The sequence below is a fragment of the Aedes albopictus genome, chromosome 3 (genome assembly GCF_035046485.1).
Source record: "Aedes albopictus strain Foshan chromosome 3, AalbF5, whole genome shotgun sequence".
Classification (NCBI taxonomy): domain Eukaryota; kingdom Metazoa; phylum Arthropoda; class Insecta; order Diptera; family Culicidae; genus Aedes; species Aedes albopictus.
In genome coordinates, this window is record NC_085138.1 from 95,500,766 (window position 1) to 95,515,287 (window position 14,522).

A 14,522-nucleotide genomic window follows, 5' to 3' on the forward strand; every position below is an offset into this window, starting at 1 on the left:
GTACATAAAATATAATGAATTCAGCAATCCTGTGGGGCAATTCTGGCACAAAGAAAAGAAGATTTTCTTTCTGGGGATTTATTCTTCTAAGAAATTGTACACCGAAATTCACCTACGAGTGTGAGAAAAAAGTGTCTATAATATGCAGAACCCAAATTGTAACTAGCTAGGAGTTAAAAAGAAAGATACTACAGCGACTTCAACCAGAAGTTGCCACAGACTAAAAGATCATGACATGGAACAACGGACATCACACGAAACGCCCAGTGATTCTGCAAAGAATTTTTCATTTGAATAAAAGTTTTCACCGACTGGAGCGGGGAATTCGAACCCACACTCCGAGGCTTACGAAACGGTTCGACGACGACCGACCGCTAAACCACAAGCTAAACCAACGAGTTTTCACAACAGTTTCGTGCATGTTTCTGTGAGCCCGGGAAAAGCTGGGCGCCGCAAAAACTGACTTTGTACGTAGGAGGAGAACATGCCTCTGGACTCCAGAGTCTGGAGCCGACCTACTGATACGTAGCTCTTGGTCATTTTGAGTTTGAAGAATGCCGTAGAGCTCACGTTTCTTACTCATAAATCCCGTCATCTTAAAATTTATGGCTCAGGATTCAGGTCTTAGACTTCCGATTCAACGAACTTTGACGGGTCGAATGTTTGGCAAGTTTAGTAGTCTACGACTACTTGGATCAGCGGAAAATATTTGAGCAAATGGGAGCAACAGGGAGCAACTCCCAGTTGCTCGATCAACAAAAGCTTGCTCTGAGCAAAGCTGTCCACCCCCTTGGGTCGAATCGACGTTAGGTTTTATATCATTTTAATTGTGATTAATAATATTAAACATTAAACAGAAAGCAAATGTTGTAGTGCAGTGTAGTTATCGTTGACATTGTTGAAGTAGTTGATTTTCCATCGAAGATCCTTATTTTTAATTTCGGATCTTCTTTCAAGTTTCATCATTTCATTGCGTTTTTGTGTAGAACATACTGGCTTTTCCATCAAAGAAAGCTCAGGAAATTTTATTTCGTCCTATGAGTAAGGAGTGTTTCGTAAAGTAGTTGAAAATGTTTACAATTGCCTCAAAAATAGTTTGATACAACTTTTAAGTAATTTTATTTTTAGAGATACTGTATAAATCCTTGAAAAAATAAATGGCTTTTATGATTTTCTGAAAATGTTCTTTTAACTGGGTTTTTAACCTAGATTACTGAACGCATGTTTTTAAATTTTTGCACACCTTCTAAAAAATTGAAATTGCGAAAAAAATTCGATAATGTTCGGAAATTGTTTACTTTTTTGTGCAAATATAATAAGCTCCAGAATCCTCATGATATAGGCAAATTATTTTTTTCAAGAAAAATCTCCACTGCATTTAAGCGCAATTCTTAATAATGAAAAAAGGCCATTTTTGAGGAAACCCTTTTTTCTATGCTCCTCCAAATCATGTTTACGCAAATAAAAAATACATAAAATGAAAAATTCGATTTTTTTTTAAACAGGGTATGTTTTTTAATTTATGGACGAGTAAGTTAGAGCAAAAATAGAATTTTATAACCTTTTAAGATAGCCGGGGCCCGTGGCGTAGTTGGTCACACGTTCGCTTCATATGCGGATGGTCATGGGTTTGATTCCCAGCCCCGGCACTTGTGATTTTTCGTCAGTTGCTTTTCCCCCGAGAGCAACTGACACTGACCCTCTTCTGAGCCCCATGGTTCAAACGGACCCGGATACCTGGACATCGGCGTACTGCTACTCATAATGGACCCTCAATCGGACTGGAAAGGAACAACGGGCATCCATCGTCATACTTGTGCTCATCATTCTACTAGGTATAAAGTAGAAAAAGTGAAAGCAGCAGAAAGGCAACCAGTTCGATAAAGTAGAATAGAATCTAGGTGCTGTACCAAATGTAAGTGCAGCTGTCAATTGAAATTGCTCACGTAGTGCCCCAGTGCACAATAGAGCTGTAAATTAGGTTAAGTGATTAAGAATAAAAACCTTTTAAGATATTAAAAGCAGGACTTCAAAGTTTGACCAAAAAAGAGGCCTTTTTTTCGAGTGGACCATTTTGTACATATAGGAGATTTTTCTATCAAAAATATGAATTTTGATAGTCTGTGTTGAATGATATGTTATGTGAACATAACTGTTAACAAGCATCACTATTTTCCAGATTTTTTCTCGTACCTACAAATTTTATTCGCTACAGATTTTTGAAATGTTGAAAAATCTTAACATAGGGTATTGGTTCCCTTCTTAAGCATGTGGCTCCCATTTTCATCCTACGAAAAACAAAGGATTCAAGCGCTGTTTGTTTTGTTTCTTATTTTTGTATTTTTTGTTAGAAGTGAGCACCCATGAAAACAAAAAGAACGGAATCAATCGGTGCCGTAATCGCTTGTTTTCGAATAGGATGAATATGGGAGCGTGAGATTAATGATGGAACACATACCCTAATTGCATTTTGTGCAGATTTTTATTTTATGAGGCGTGTTCATTTAATCATATTTTCAATAATACTAAACAATTTCCAAATTTTTGCAAGCTGTTCTAAACTTGACTATAATGTGAAGATTTCATAGAAGAACCGAAATGAAAAGACCAACCCAGCTTCAAGATAGAGCATCCTGAACATTTTCAACTACTTTCCAATTCACTCCTTAGACACCCTGTGTATGCTTAAGCAATTTCAGGATGATTAATACCGATATTGCTACTAACCCACCGAAAATCGCGTACATTGTTTTGTATAAAAACTTGATCTCAGTGTTTTTCGCTGGCCAAACAACGGTTAACATTCCTTCACTTGCTCGATGACCGTAAGGACGTGACCGATGCTAGATTCTGGATATATTCCTCAATTGCTTAGAAATTGTTACATGGATTCTATAAAGTGTGTGAAATTTACAAAAAAATAAAACTGTACCGTGAAACGGGGTAACTTTGGTAGTTTTTCAGCAAATTTTCTTAATATTTTTCCATCTAACAGTATTTTTCCTAGCTTTATATTTTTAAAACAAGTACTGGGGTATCAGTTGTCAATTGCAATTGAAAGATCCGATAACTTTAAATATATTGGGTGACTTTTAATTTTTCATATCAGGTATTAGGTATCAGTAGGTCGGCTCCAGAGGCACGTTCTCCTCCATTTGGGAAATTTGTGCAATCGCCGTGAATACGAGCCTATTCATCATTTACCTGAGGGAGAGCGAAGGGAGGAATAAGGGATGGGATAGGGAAAGGGAAGGTAAGGGAATAGGGTCGACATAATCGCATAAAGCGTACCACAACGGGTTCAAACAGCGCCCTGAAAAGGGCACTGTAAAAAACGCATAAAGCGTAAAGTAAGCCTATAGCTACTTGCCACAACGGGTTCAGAACAACAGAACATTCTGAAGTTTCAGGCTTCTTAGGTCAGTTTCACTTAATCAAGTGTTTACCGAGTACTCGGAAACGCAGTTGCGTAAAAACTGGGTAGTTACATATCAAATGATTCAAAGTTCCACAGTCGGATTCTCAGCTAAGATATACATACAAATGAAGCAGCCTGAGGCTTGTGATGGACAAAATCATAAGTAGGAAAACCACATTGAGTTATCTCAATTGCGTTTCTGCTACGAGATTCCTCAAAAGTCAAGTCATGGGGGCATACACAAACACTCAATTTCCTAATCGCTGCTTAACGTACTGCCGAGAAGAGATGTTGGTTTTTGAGAATATGATAAATCCAATTGGAAATCATTAAAAGATAAATAGGACTATCCATGCGGCTTCCAATATGGAATCGAAAGGTAAAGTAGTAACAGTCCATTCCCTGAAGTTCCATCCGCTTGCAGCTCAGTTGCCATAACCCCTATCCCTTATGGGCGAGTGGATAGTGCGATTTTTGGCAATATCGAAATCTCGAGTGATCCCGCTGCTCATCAGCCGTTACCACCTCCGTACCTAGGGCGCACACAACGAAGCACTGAGGAAGCCTCTAGTACCTCCTACACAGTCGCGCCCGTTTCTACCGCTCCTCACCACACCGCCGTTGTAAGCTGCCATCCAAGTCACCCTGGCCCTGTGTTTGGAAACGGATTAGAGGTCTTCCGATCTCTGCACCTAGGCAAGTACAATCAAATTAGTAACGGTCCACTCCCTGAGGTTCCATCCGCTTGCAGTTCAGTCGGCAATCGCAGAAACGCTCGGACACCTACAAGACAAGTCGACAACGGCTCCCGGCGCGACGGTGCTGCTATCACCTTCAATGATGCTTTTATCGCCTGTGAACCATCTCCATCTAGTGCTGGGACTGATCCGCTAACGTTGTCCATCTACTACCAAAACGTCAGAGGGCTGCGCACTAAAACTTCACGACTACGCTTGGCTTTATCAAGCTGCGATTACGACATCATCGTACTAACAGAGACTTGGCTCAGACCAGACATCGGCAACTCTGAGCTCACATCGGACTACTCTATTTTTCGCTGCGACAGGAGCATTCTTTCTAGTCAGTTCCTTAGAGGAGGCGGAGTTCTCATCGCTGTTAAAAATAATTTGCAATGTGAAACTGTTTCGTGGTCTGGACATGAACATGTTGAACAAGTTGGTGTGCGCATAAGGTTGCGTGGCTTCTCGCTTTATGTGGTTGCTGTTTATATTCCACCGAGGTCCAATCCGGACCTGTACGCCGCTCATTCATCCGCAATACAGCAAATTGTTGATACCATGTCAGGGACGGATATTATCATGTCGCTAGGTGACTATAACCTTCCTAACCTCAACTGGCAGCTAGATGAAGATATCAATGGTTATGTCCCCTCGAACGCTTCGTCCGAGCAAGAATTGACACTTGTTGAAACGGTTTTCGCTTCTGGCCTGCAGCAAATCAACAACATAGTCAACGTTGATGGTCACCTTTTGGACTTAGTGTTTGTTAGTCTATCTGATTATTTTGAGCTCGTCCAATCGCCTGTTCCACTCATGGATGTTGACAGCTATCACCAGCCGTTCGTTGTTCTACTTAGCGCCAACAACGATCTACCTGCAGTAATCGAGGACGTAACCGCGGATGCCAGCTTCAACTTCCAGCGTTGCGACTTTGCTGCGCTGAATGCATCGTTATCTCTTGCCAGATGGGAGATCCACATGGACAGTTCGGTAGACGAAGCGCTCATGACTTTCTATGACAAGCTTCACGAGATCCTCGGTGACTGCGTTCCACGCTCTCGACACATAACTCGTTCCGTTCACAACAAGCCGTGGTGGACTCCCGAACTTCGTAATCTTCGCAACGTTCTACGGAAGGCTCGCACTCGCTTTTTCTCCTCGAAGTCCACTGATGACAGAAGCTTCCTCCGCGACGTGGAGAATAGGTACAGTTCTCTTTTGCGCTCTTCATACGATAGTTACGTGTCTAGCATCCAGTCCCGGGTGAAACATGATCCTTCCTCCTTCTGGAGCTTCATTAAACGGCAGCGTTCCGACAATAGAATACCGGCTAATGTGGAATACAAGGGAGTTAAAGCGCACACTAACACTGAGGCAGCCAATCTCTTTGCCGTCTTCTTCGAAAGCGTTTTTACTCGCGCATCACCAGTGCCACGTCGTGATAGATTTGCGAACATGCCGGTGTTTGATATCCGCCTTCCAACCATGCAGCTGTCTGTGGAGGAAGTGATCAGGGCTCTCGAAGATCTTGACGCCGAAAAAGGACCAGGAGCCGACGGTCTTCCTCCTGTGCTGTTCAAGAATTGCGCTGTTGCTCTTGCGGTCCCAATTACGGATATATTTAACCGCTCGCTCGCACAAACGACATTCCCGTCCGCGTGGAAAAGTGGTGTTATAGTGCCAATTCACAAATCTGGGAGCTTCAATCGCGTCGAAAATTATCGTGGAGTCACACTGTTATGCTGCTTGAGCAAAGTTCTTGAGAAACTGGTCCACAATGCACTGTACACTGCCACCTTGCCGGTCCTATCCGAATGCCAGCATGGATTCGTACGGAATCGCTCGACCACAACAAACTTGATGTGTTACGTCACTGAACTATCACGCGAGATGGAATCATATCGCCAGGTCGATTCAATCTACATTGATTTTGCGAAGGCTTTCGACACGGTGCCTCATTTTACAATCGTAGAAAAGATGACCCACCTTGGATTTCCACACTGGGCGACAAAGTGGCTATATTCTTATCTCTCGGACCGTTCAGCATGTGTTTCAGTTAACTCGGCGCGGTCCTGCAACTTCGGCATCTCCTCTGGAGTACCTCAAGGCAGCGTTTTAGGACCCTTGCTATTCATCATTTTTGTGAACGACCTATACCAGCTGCTTGCATGCGGTAAGCTGTCCTTCGCTGACGATTTGAAATTGTATCGTGCCATCACTTCATCGTTAGACTGCGTGGCATTGCAAGAAGATTTGAACACGCTATTTGTGTGGTGCGGTGACAACGGGATGCTTATCAATGAAAGCAAATGCAAGGTTATATCTTTCACTCGCCGCAACACTTCGGTCATCAATCAGTACTTCATCGGATCGACTCCAGTAGCGCGTGTTCAGTCTATTAACGATCTCGGAGTTTTAATCGACTCGAAAGTCCGGTTCAACGAGCACATTTCTACAGTTATTGGCAAAGCGTGGTCAGCGTTAGGTTTTATTCACCGGCATGCTTCGGATTTCACTGACGTCTACGCATTGAAAACACTGTTCTGCGCACTAGTTCGGAGCATTTTAGAGTATGCTGCACCAGTTTGGACACCGTTCCATTTAACGCAAACGTTAAGGATTGAGCGTCTACAACGTAGATTCTTGCGATTTGCGTTGCGGCAGCTTCCATGGTCGGATCCAACTAACCTTCCAAGTTATCCAGACCGTTGCCAGCTCATTAATTTAGAATCTTTGGCGGCGAGGAGAGTTAAACTTCAACGTTTGTTCGTCTTTGATCTCCTCAATGGTAACATCGATTGTCCAACACTTCTTGGTGAAATTCCCTTAAATGTTCCACCGCGACGATTCCGTAGCTCAACGCTTCTTGCAATCCCGCTTCATAGAACCAACTATGGTCAAAATAGTCCTTTTTGTGCGTGTTTGAAAGCTTTTAATGTAGTTAGTGCAGATTTTGATTTTAATATGTCTAAATTAGAGTTTAAGAATAGAATAAGGAACCCAGTTTAATCAAACAATCTGTGCGTCCATGACGAAGATAGTGAACAATAAATACGTGTTCAAAAGTATCCTGGAAATCCAAGAAAACAAACAAACAAAATTGTTTTTGAATGAATGCTTTTCCGATATCGTAAACAACATTGTGTAAACAAATCACAGTGGACATTCCATTTTGGTAAACATGTTGGTTCCCATGGAGAGGCATGTTTGCCAGAAAAACATCATGGGTGTGATGCTCGACAAAGCGTTCTAATCATTTCAGAAGAAAGAGGTCAAATTGATCTTCATACGATGCATTATCCACTTATGAAATAAACTTGACAGTATAATCCCACCAAGATTTGGGAATAGCAAGGCTGCAAACAAGCAGTTTTATCAAAACATTTTGGGGCTCGAGGCATGACACGCGAGATTGTCATTTCAATTTTACTGAAAGTAGCAAACATCGGGTCAAACGCAAAATACGGAACCATATAGGTGTTAATTAAAGCATTACATCTACATAGAAATCCCCCCTACGAAAGTAAGAATCTTGGACTAAAGCTGTTCTTTTATGCTAAAGATTGATCTGAGCTGTTATAACCATAGCCACTACCCAAACTAGGCACGATCAAACTCTTACAATCACAACACAAGAAAAAAGAGCAGCGAAAATAATTCGGTTTCGATTGAAGAACGCCAGAGACGAACATACACAGAGGATACTGTGAAGAACGCACAATGCGAAGAGCCATATAGGTTATAATTAAAGCTAATAAACAACATACTAATAATCCCGCCCTTATTGAGCCTCGCAGTTGAGGCTTAAGAAGGATAGCAGATTATCTCGGAGAAACATAAGGTCAACTGCTACTGGCGCGCTAGTACTCCACAGGCTCCGTTTGTGGTTAGGTTTTTATTAGACCCCCTAACCATTCATTCCTTAGCACGGTAAGAAAAAGCCGCATAACACCATGAATTAGGGGTCACCTGTTTAGTGGACTCTTACCACTGGATCAGGCGATCCGTAGTGTTATTCTTAGCCAATTGAGACAACCGCTACCGGCACTAGCTATCTAGGCTGATCGGGAAATGAAGTTAACATTGATGGTCAACTTCCAAACGAGTCCGAACAGCCCGAATCAATTGCTTAGAAATTGTTACATGGATTCAATAAGGCCGTTACAAATATTTATTTCTCTTTTTGTCCCACCACTCTTTGGCTGGTCGAGGGGGGGTGGGATAAAAATAATAAAGCATTTAATTTGAAAAATATTAAAAACTCATCGGATTTGTTAAAGAATGTTTACCAAAGCCCGATATTTTGATAAATATGTGCCCCCTCAAAATGCTAATTCTAGCCAAACATTTTTGAAGGGGGTGGGAGACAAAAAGTCAAAATTAAATTTGTATCAGCCTAAAGTGTCTGAAATTTACAAAAATAAAACTGTACCGTAAAACGGGGTAACTTTGATAGTTTTTCAGCAAATTTTCTTAATATTTTTCCATCTAACAGTATTTTTTCTAGCTTTATATTCTTAAAACAAGTACTGGGGTATCAGTTATCAATTGCAATTGAAAGATCCGATAACTTTAAATATATTGGGTGACTTTTAATTTTTCATATGCGCGAGAATCACATTTTCATGTTGGGGTAACTTTGATTGTGCCCTGAAAAACACATCAAGTTCTAAAATATCAACACAGCTTGAAATCTTAGTTGTATGAACATGATGAAAGAAGCCTTGTGGAACATATTAGATTGAATTATTATGACAAAATATGGGTTTTTTCACTAAATTAATCTTACAGAAATGAGTATGTTGAGTACTGACTGAAAAATACAATGATTTTAGCTATTAAAAATCATTATCTTTGTAAAAATATATTTTACCGGTACACCAACATATGATTACATGCTATTCATGGTGAATTCTCTTTTTTAGTTGTTTCTGAATGTTTTATAAACAAATTTTGAACAAAGTAGAATAAATTACAAGGGCATTGCATATTTTTAGGCGTTTATTGATGTATGGAGGTTTATGTCCCAATTTAAAAATTGATTCCAGTTTTTTTAAATGCATTTTTTTAAGAGATTCTAGGCCAGATTTATAATCTACTATGATGAAGCAATCGAGAAAAAGAGAAATAGTTGAAACAAAGTCATACAGCAGATTGTTTGAAGGGGCAATGAAATTGACAAACATATCAACAATTTTTATTTTTTGGCCAACAAGTTAAATATAAACTCGATTTTAATGAAAATACGTTTAAGACGGACTTTCATATGTATATTTTTGATCTACGTTTGCCTTTTTCTTAACTAATTGAAGGAATCATAGTTCTCCGGCTGGCATTCAGATCTTAGTACTTGGTGCAGCTATATACTGAAGTTTTTTTACGCGGTTTTGCAAAAAAAAACAGCGTGAAATAGTCAGGTCCACGTCTACCATGACTTGACTTTTTTCGCGGTTTTTTCTTAATAACGAGGTTTTTTACGCGGTACCATTACCGTCGTAAAAAAAACTTCAGTGTACTGCAGCTCACTACTGCATTTGAAGCTTTAAAGAGTTTAGGTGAAAGTTCATAGTACCATATGAACAAAAACGGCATTCGCCATACGGCATTCCATTCAATATGTTATCTTCGATCGAAGAGAGATGTAAACCAAGATACAGCCAAAAATAGACTACGCTCCCTTCCTTTGCCGGTTTGATTTGTTCAAGCGCGCTCATTTGCGTCTCAACAACGCTCTATTTTTAGAACGCCGTGTTCTTCTGCCTAGCTAGGTACCTAGGTACGATTCTGACACACAAAACCTATATAGAGAAGAACACTGATTCTACACCGACCGCACCGCACCAGAAGGACCAGACTGCGGCGGACCGAAGGCAGGGCAGCGCAACGGTAAACGATTTGTTTATTACTAAACGGATAATTAAAGCGAAATAAACTGTGGCTGCCGCTCGTCGGTCGAGTTGTGCACACGCGAATCTGCCTCCGGTCCGAGATTTGTTTTGCGTTGCTGTTTGCTGTTTTTTTTTTGTGTACACATTTTGACTGAAGTGGCGTTTGTTGTGATGATTATCTGGCGCAATTGAATCCTAATGAAGCGCGATGGGAAAAAAGCGGTCGAGATGGGAAATTATTTGTTTAATCCTTTGTCGGTATGTTGCTGGGGATTCTATCGTTTCTATTGAAATAGAATTTTTAATTGAACAACGTTTACGGATTTGTAATGGCAACAATACAAACTCTTGAATTCTGAAATAATCTTCAAAAAATATAAAATGCTGAAAATTCCCCTTTTAATGATTGATTTGAAAGTATCAACCATACACTGTATCATATTTATATGTTCCAACCATAGTAAAACAATTGAATTGATGGTTTGTTTTCAACATTTGATCAATATAACATCACTTTACTGCCTTAAATCTCTTAATTCCTCATGCATCATAAATCATTATTTTTGTTTGTAGTACACAATTTACTTACCATATATTATGTCGTAGTTGTATAATATTCAATCATAAGATGACTTGTGATCCAAATGAAGAATGTTATTACGACTTCAAACCAACAATTGGAACAAATTTGGATAGTCATAACCATAGCCGTTAATGTAACTGCAGTGTTACAATACAGTATATTGTATTCGAAAGTTGTATTTCCGTTTGGGATAGAAATTTGTATTTCAATCTACCATTACTAATGATCCTCCATTTCTCCCTTCCAGATTTTGGTCTCGCCAAAGAGTATATTGACTTAGATACGAATAAACACATACCATATCGAGAGCATAAGTCGCTGACGGGCACGGCGCGGTACATGTCGATCAACACCCACATGGGCAAGGAGCAGTCCCGGCGTGACGACCTGGAGGCGCTCGGGCACATGTTCATGTATTTCCTAAGAGGTTCACTGCCATGGCAAGGTCTGAAAGCGGACACACTCAAAGAGCGATACCAAAAAATTGGTGACACGAAGCGGGCGACACCGATCGATGTGAGTGTATTAGCTATCTATGCTTTTCGATGCGTTTTAACTTTCTAGCCTAACACATAACAAAGAAACATTTTTTATTCAAACTGGCAATAAGATGTTCTTAGAACCATCATAAAAACATAATTAAATATATAAGGTTTTATTACGGTTCTTAAAACCTCTACAAGACTGATTGGTCATCAAAATGTTACTCGATATTGTTTATTTATTATTGAAAAATTCTCTTAACAGTATTTGATCGATTTCCGCTTGTTTTACCTTGTATTGTTTCCTAATTGCGAGTTTTTATATATTTACCTCTTCCTTCTCACCTTTTCCCCCCGTTATCACAGGTGCTGTGCGAAGGACACCCGGAGGAATTTGCGAAATACCTGCGCTACGTGCGGCGGCTAGACTTTTTTGAAACACCTGATTACGACCACTTACGGAGATTATTTCAAGATTTGTTCTATTTTAAGGGTTATGTAGACGACGGCGAATTCGATTGGACCGGCAAAACGATGGTGAGTATTGTGCATCCTTCCCTTTTCAATCCATGTTTTTCTGATTTTCTTGCGGCTACCCTTGGTTTCAAGCGTCTCTCTCCACTACTAGCCCTTGCTGCGACGGGAGAAGCAACTGATTCGGGACTCCAAACTGTGACTAGTTCGTAGCGCGCGCGAAGAAAAAGAAGAATTGGAAGCAATCTTGAAGCAAATGAAGAAATCTGACGAGCCCCTTTTGTATATATTTCCTGACAAGCTCCGCCGGTTGCAACCTGGTTTCACTCAAGACTAAATTAGGCATAGTATTTCCTGTTATAAATTAGAGTTATCCTAAATTACTATAATCAACGAATTCCGAGTAAAAACGTTCCGCTGAAATCTTCCCGACCTTAATATGTTCTATTTATCCGTCTCCCAAGTAATACTAACCCATGTTTTGCTTTCTACTATTCCGAATCCACTTCCAACAACAAAACAGCCCTCGAATTTCTTCACCATTCGGCAGCTGCGTAATGCGCCACCGTCCCACATTGCCAAAACGAAATCGGCAAAGGTAATGGCGATGGTAGATAGGAATCATACGGTTTGATTTCCTTGTTACAAATTTACTGGCGTAGTTTATTGGTATTGCTAGATCTGGCATCGTAATCATTCAGTGTGCATTGTAGGTAAAAATATTAAGCTAGGCTAGATAAAAATGCAGCTAATGTCGGCTCGAAACGTAAAATTTATGCAAAGTTAATCTACGGTGACCTCATTTTAAATATCCTGCTTGTGAATTCGTTGGTCGTATGAAAAAGGTGTAAAACTTGAAGCATTTGAAGGCAAATTGCGTTTGATTGTTCTGTGGCTTAGTTGGTTAAAGCGCCGGACTAGCTTTACGGAGTTGTGGGTTTGAATCCCACTTAAACAAGTTGAACTTTTTGCAAAAAAAAAATACTCCAGAGGCTGCCATTGGTGATGCAGTAATGTTACCTCTTGTAGTTTAAAGGAAATCTGGACATAACGATGTAATATTTTTGTTAAAATATTACGTACTTATCGTGAGGCAATCGCGACGACCAGATTACATCAAAACAACAACAATCCGGCATTGACGGTTCAATGACGTACAACATGACATTTCCAATAATGCCCAACGTGATCCAATGGGAGCTTGCATACAATGTTGTACTGTATCTACAAACCAAACCAAAACTGTGTTTAAGTTTTAACAATTTTCAATTTTCAATAACATCGACTGGTGCAGATAAAATCCCGACTGTTCCAATGGATATAGTAAAGTCTCAAGTACCCTCAGAGATTTGATTTATGTACATGAACATCTATTCAATATACTTATAGAATACTTCACGCAGTATCTTCCGAAGTACTTCCTTGGATTTATCTTGGGATTTTTCCAGGAGGTTTCTTTCTGGATTTGTACGGGAAATTCTCCCAGGATTCCATTACTCAGGGGTTTCCCCCATATTTGCTGCTAAAGTTCGTTCTTGGCTTTCTGAGAGTTGTTTCTGGGATTTATACCAGATGTTCTCTCAAGATTTCTGCAGCAGTATCAGAAGCAGGGATTGCTTCCTCAGATTTGCCCTGTATTACTTCCAGACTTTTTCGGGATAGATTTCCAGCATTTTCTCACGAGATTTTCGCAAGAATTTTGTAGAAATTTCACCAAGGTTGTCTTCCATGAAATGTTCCGGGTTGTCTCTTGGGTTTCTCTTAAAGACTTTCATATTTCCCCTCATAATTGCTCCCAGAAGTTTTCCTAGATGTCCCTGTTTTTCTCTCGGGACTTATTCGGAAGTTCCTCTTGCGGTTTCTGCATAAAGTTCTTCGCGAGACTTCACCAAGATTTAATTTGATATTCTAGAAGTTATTGCAGTTCCAAGAATCACTCTAGAAGAAAACAATTTCTACACAAATTTCGTGAGGAACTCGAGTATCAATTTTGAAAACCCGCTGTGGAAAAATATCTGTTAAAGCTCCCGTAGAATTTCTTGAAGAAATCCTGGGAAAAAAATCCCTGAAGTAGGAATCGCGGAAAATCATTCAAGAGGAATCTCGGGAGAAACTCTTCGAGAAATTTCGCCATAAGCCCTGAGGAATATTCTGGCATATTTGAAGTTAGAAATTTCTGTAGAAATTTCATGGTAAATGGTAGGAAAAATCTCTCGAAAATTTCTTAGAAAGAATGCTGGATGGAGAAACCCCGGAAGAAATTCCACGAGGGATTCTGAGAACAATACCTGGAAAATTCTGGTAAAAATTCTTCAGGGTCTCCGTGAAAATACTGAAAGGAATGTCGATCAAATTTCAGGAATCCTGGAATCTTGAAAAAATGCCAGTAGGAATCGGGAAGAAAAATTGTGGATGAAATTTTGTGAGAAATTTTGGAATCCTTGAGTAAATTCTTGAATATTATTTTAAGAAAATTTCTTAAAGGAATCTTAGCAGGTAATCTGGAATTGCTCCGTAAACTTTTCTGCTAAATTATCGCTAGAAATCCTTGGAGAAATGTCTGAAGGAATCCTTGGATGGATTCCCGATGGAAACATTATAGGGTGTCCTTGAAGAAATTCCTGCAGGAACATTTGAAGGAGCTACTGGAGCAGTCCCACGAGAAATTATCAAAAAAAAAACTTCGGAAGAACTCCTTGAAAAATCTTTGGAGAAATTCCTGTAGCAACCCCAGGAATAAATCTTTGGAGGAGTTTTCAACAAAATCCTTGAATAAATATCTGATGGATTTTTATAATATTTGTTTAAGAAATTCTTTATGGAATGCTTAAAAGATTTACTGTACAAATCATTGAAAGAATTTTTGTAAGCATCTTTTAAAAAATTTCGGAGTAAACTTTTGAAGCAATTTCTGGTAGAATTTGTGGAGTAATTCCC

General features: G+C 39.8%; 1 protein-coding gene across 4 annotated transcripts in view; it reads left to right on the plus strand.

The window, feature by feature from the left end:
* The window catches only part of LOC109425583 (casein kinase I), a gene marked incomplete at its 5' end in the record, with an annotated part of 119,480 nt that overhangs the window by 17,443 nt on the left and 87,515 nt on the right, over positions 1 to 14,522 (plus strand). For 2 of the 4 annotated variants that reach the window (XM_029873779.2, XM_029873796.2), the window contains 3 exon segments: positions 10,877 to 11,145; positions 11,478 to 11,648; positions 12,109 to 12,183. In XM_029873779.2, the coding sequence (XP_029729639.2) occupies positions 10,877 to 11,145; positions 11,478 to 11,648; positions 12,109 to 12,183 (515 nt within the window). 4 annotated transcript variants of the gene reach the window in all.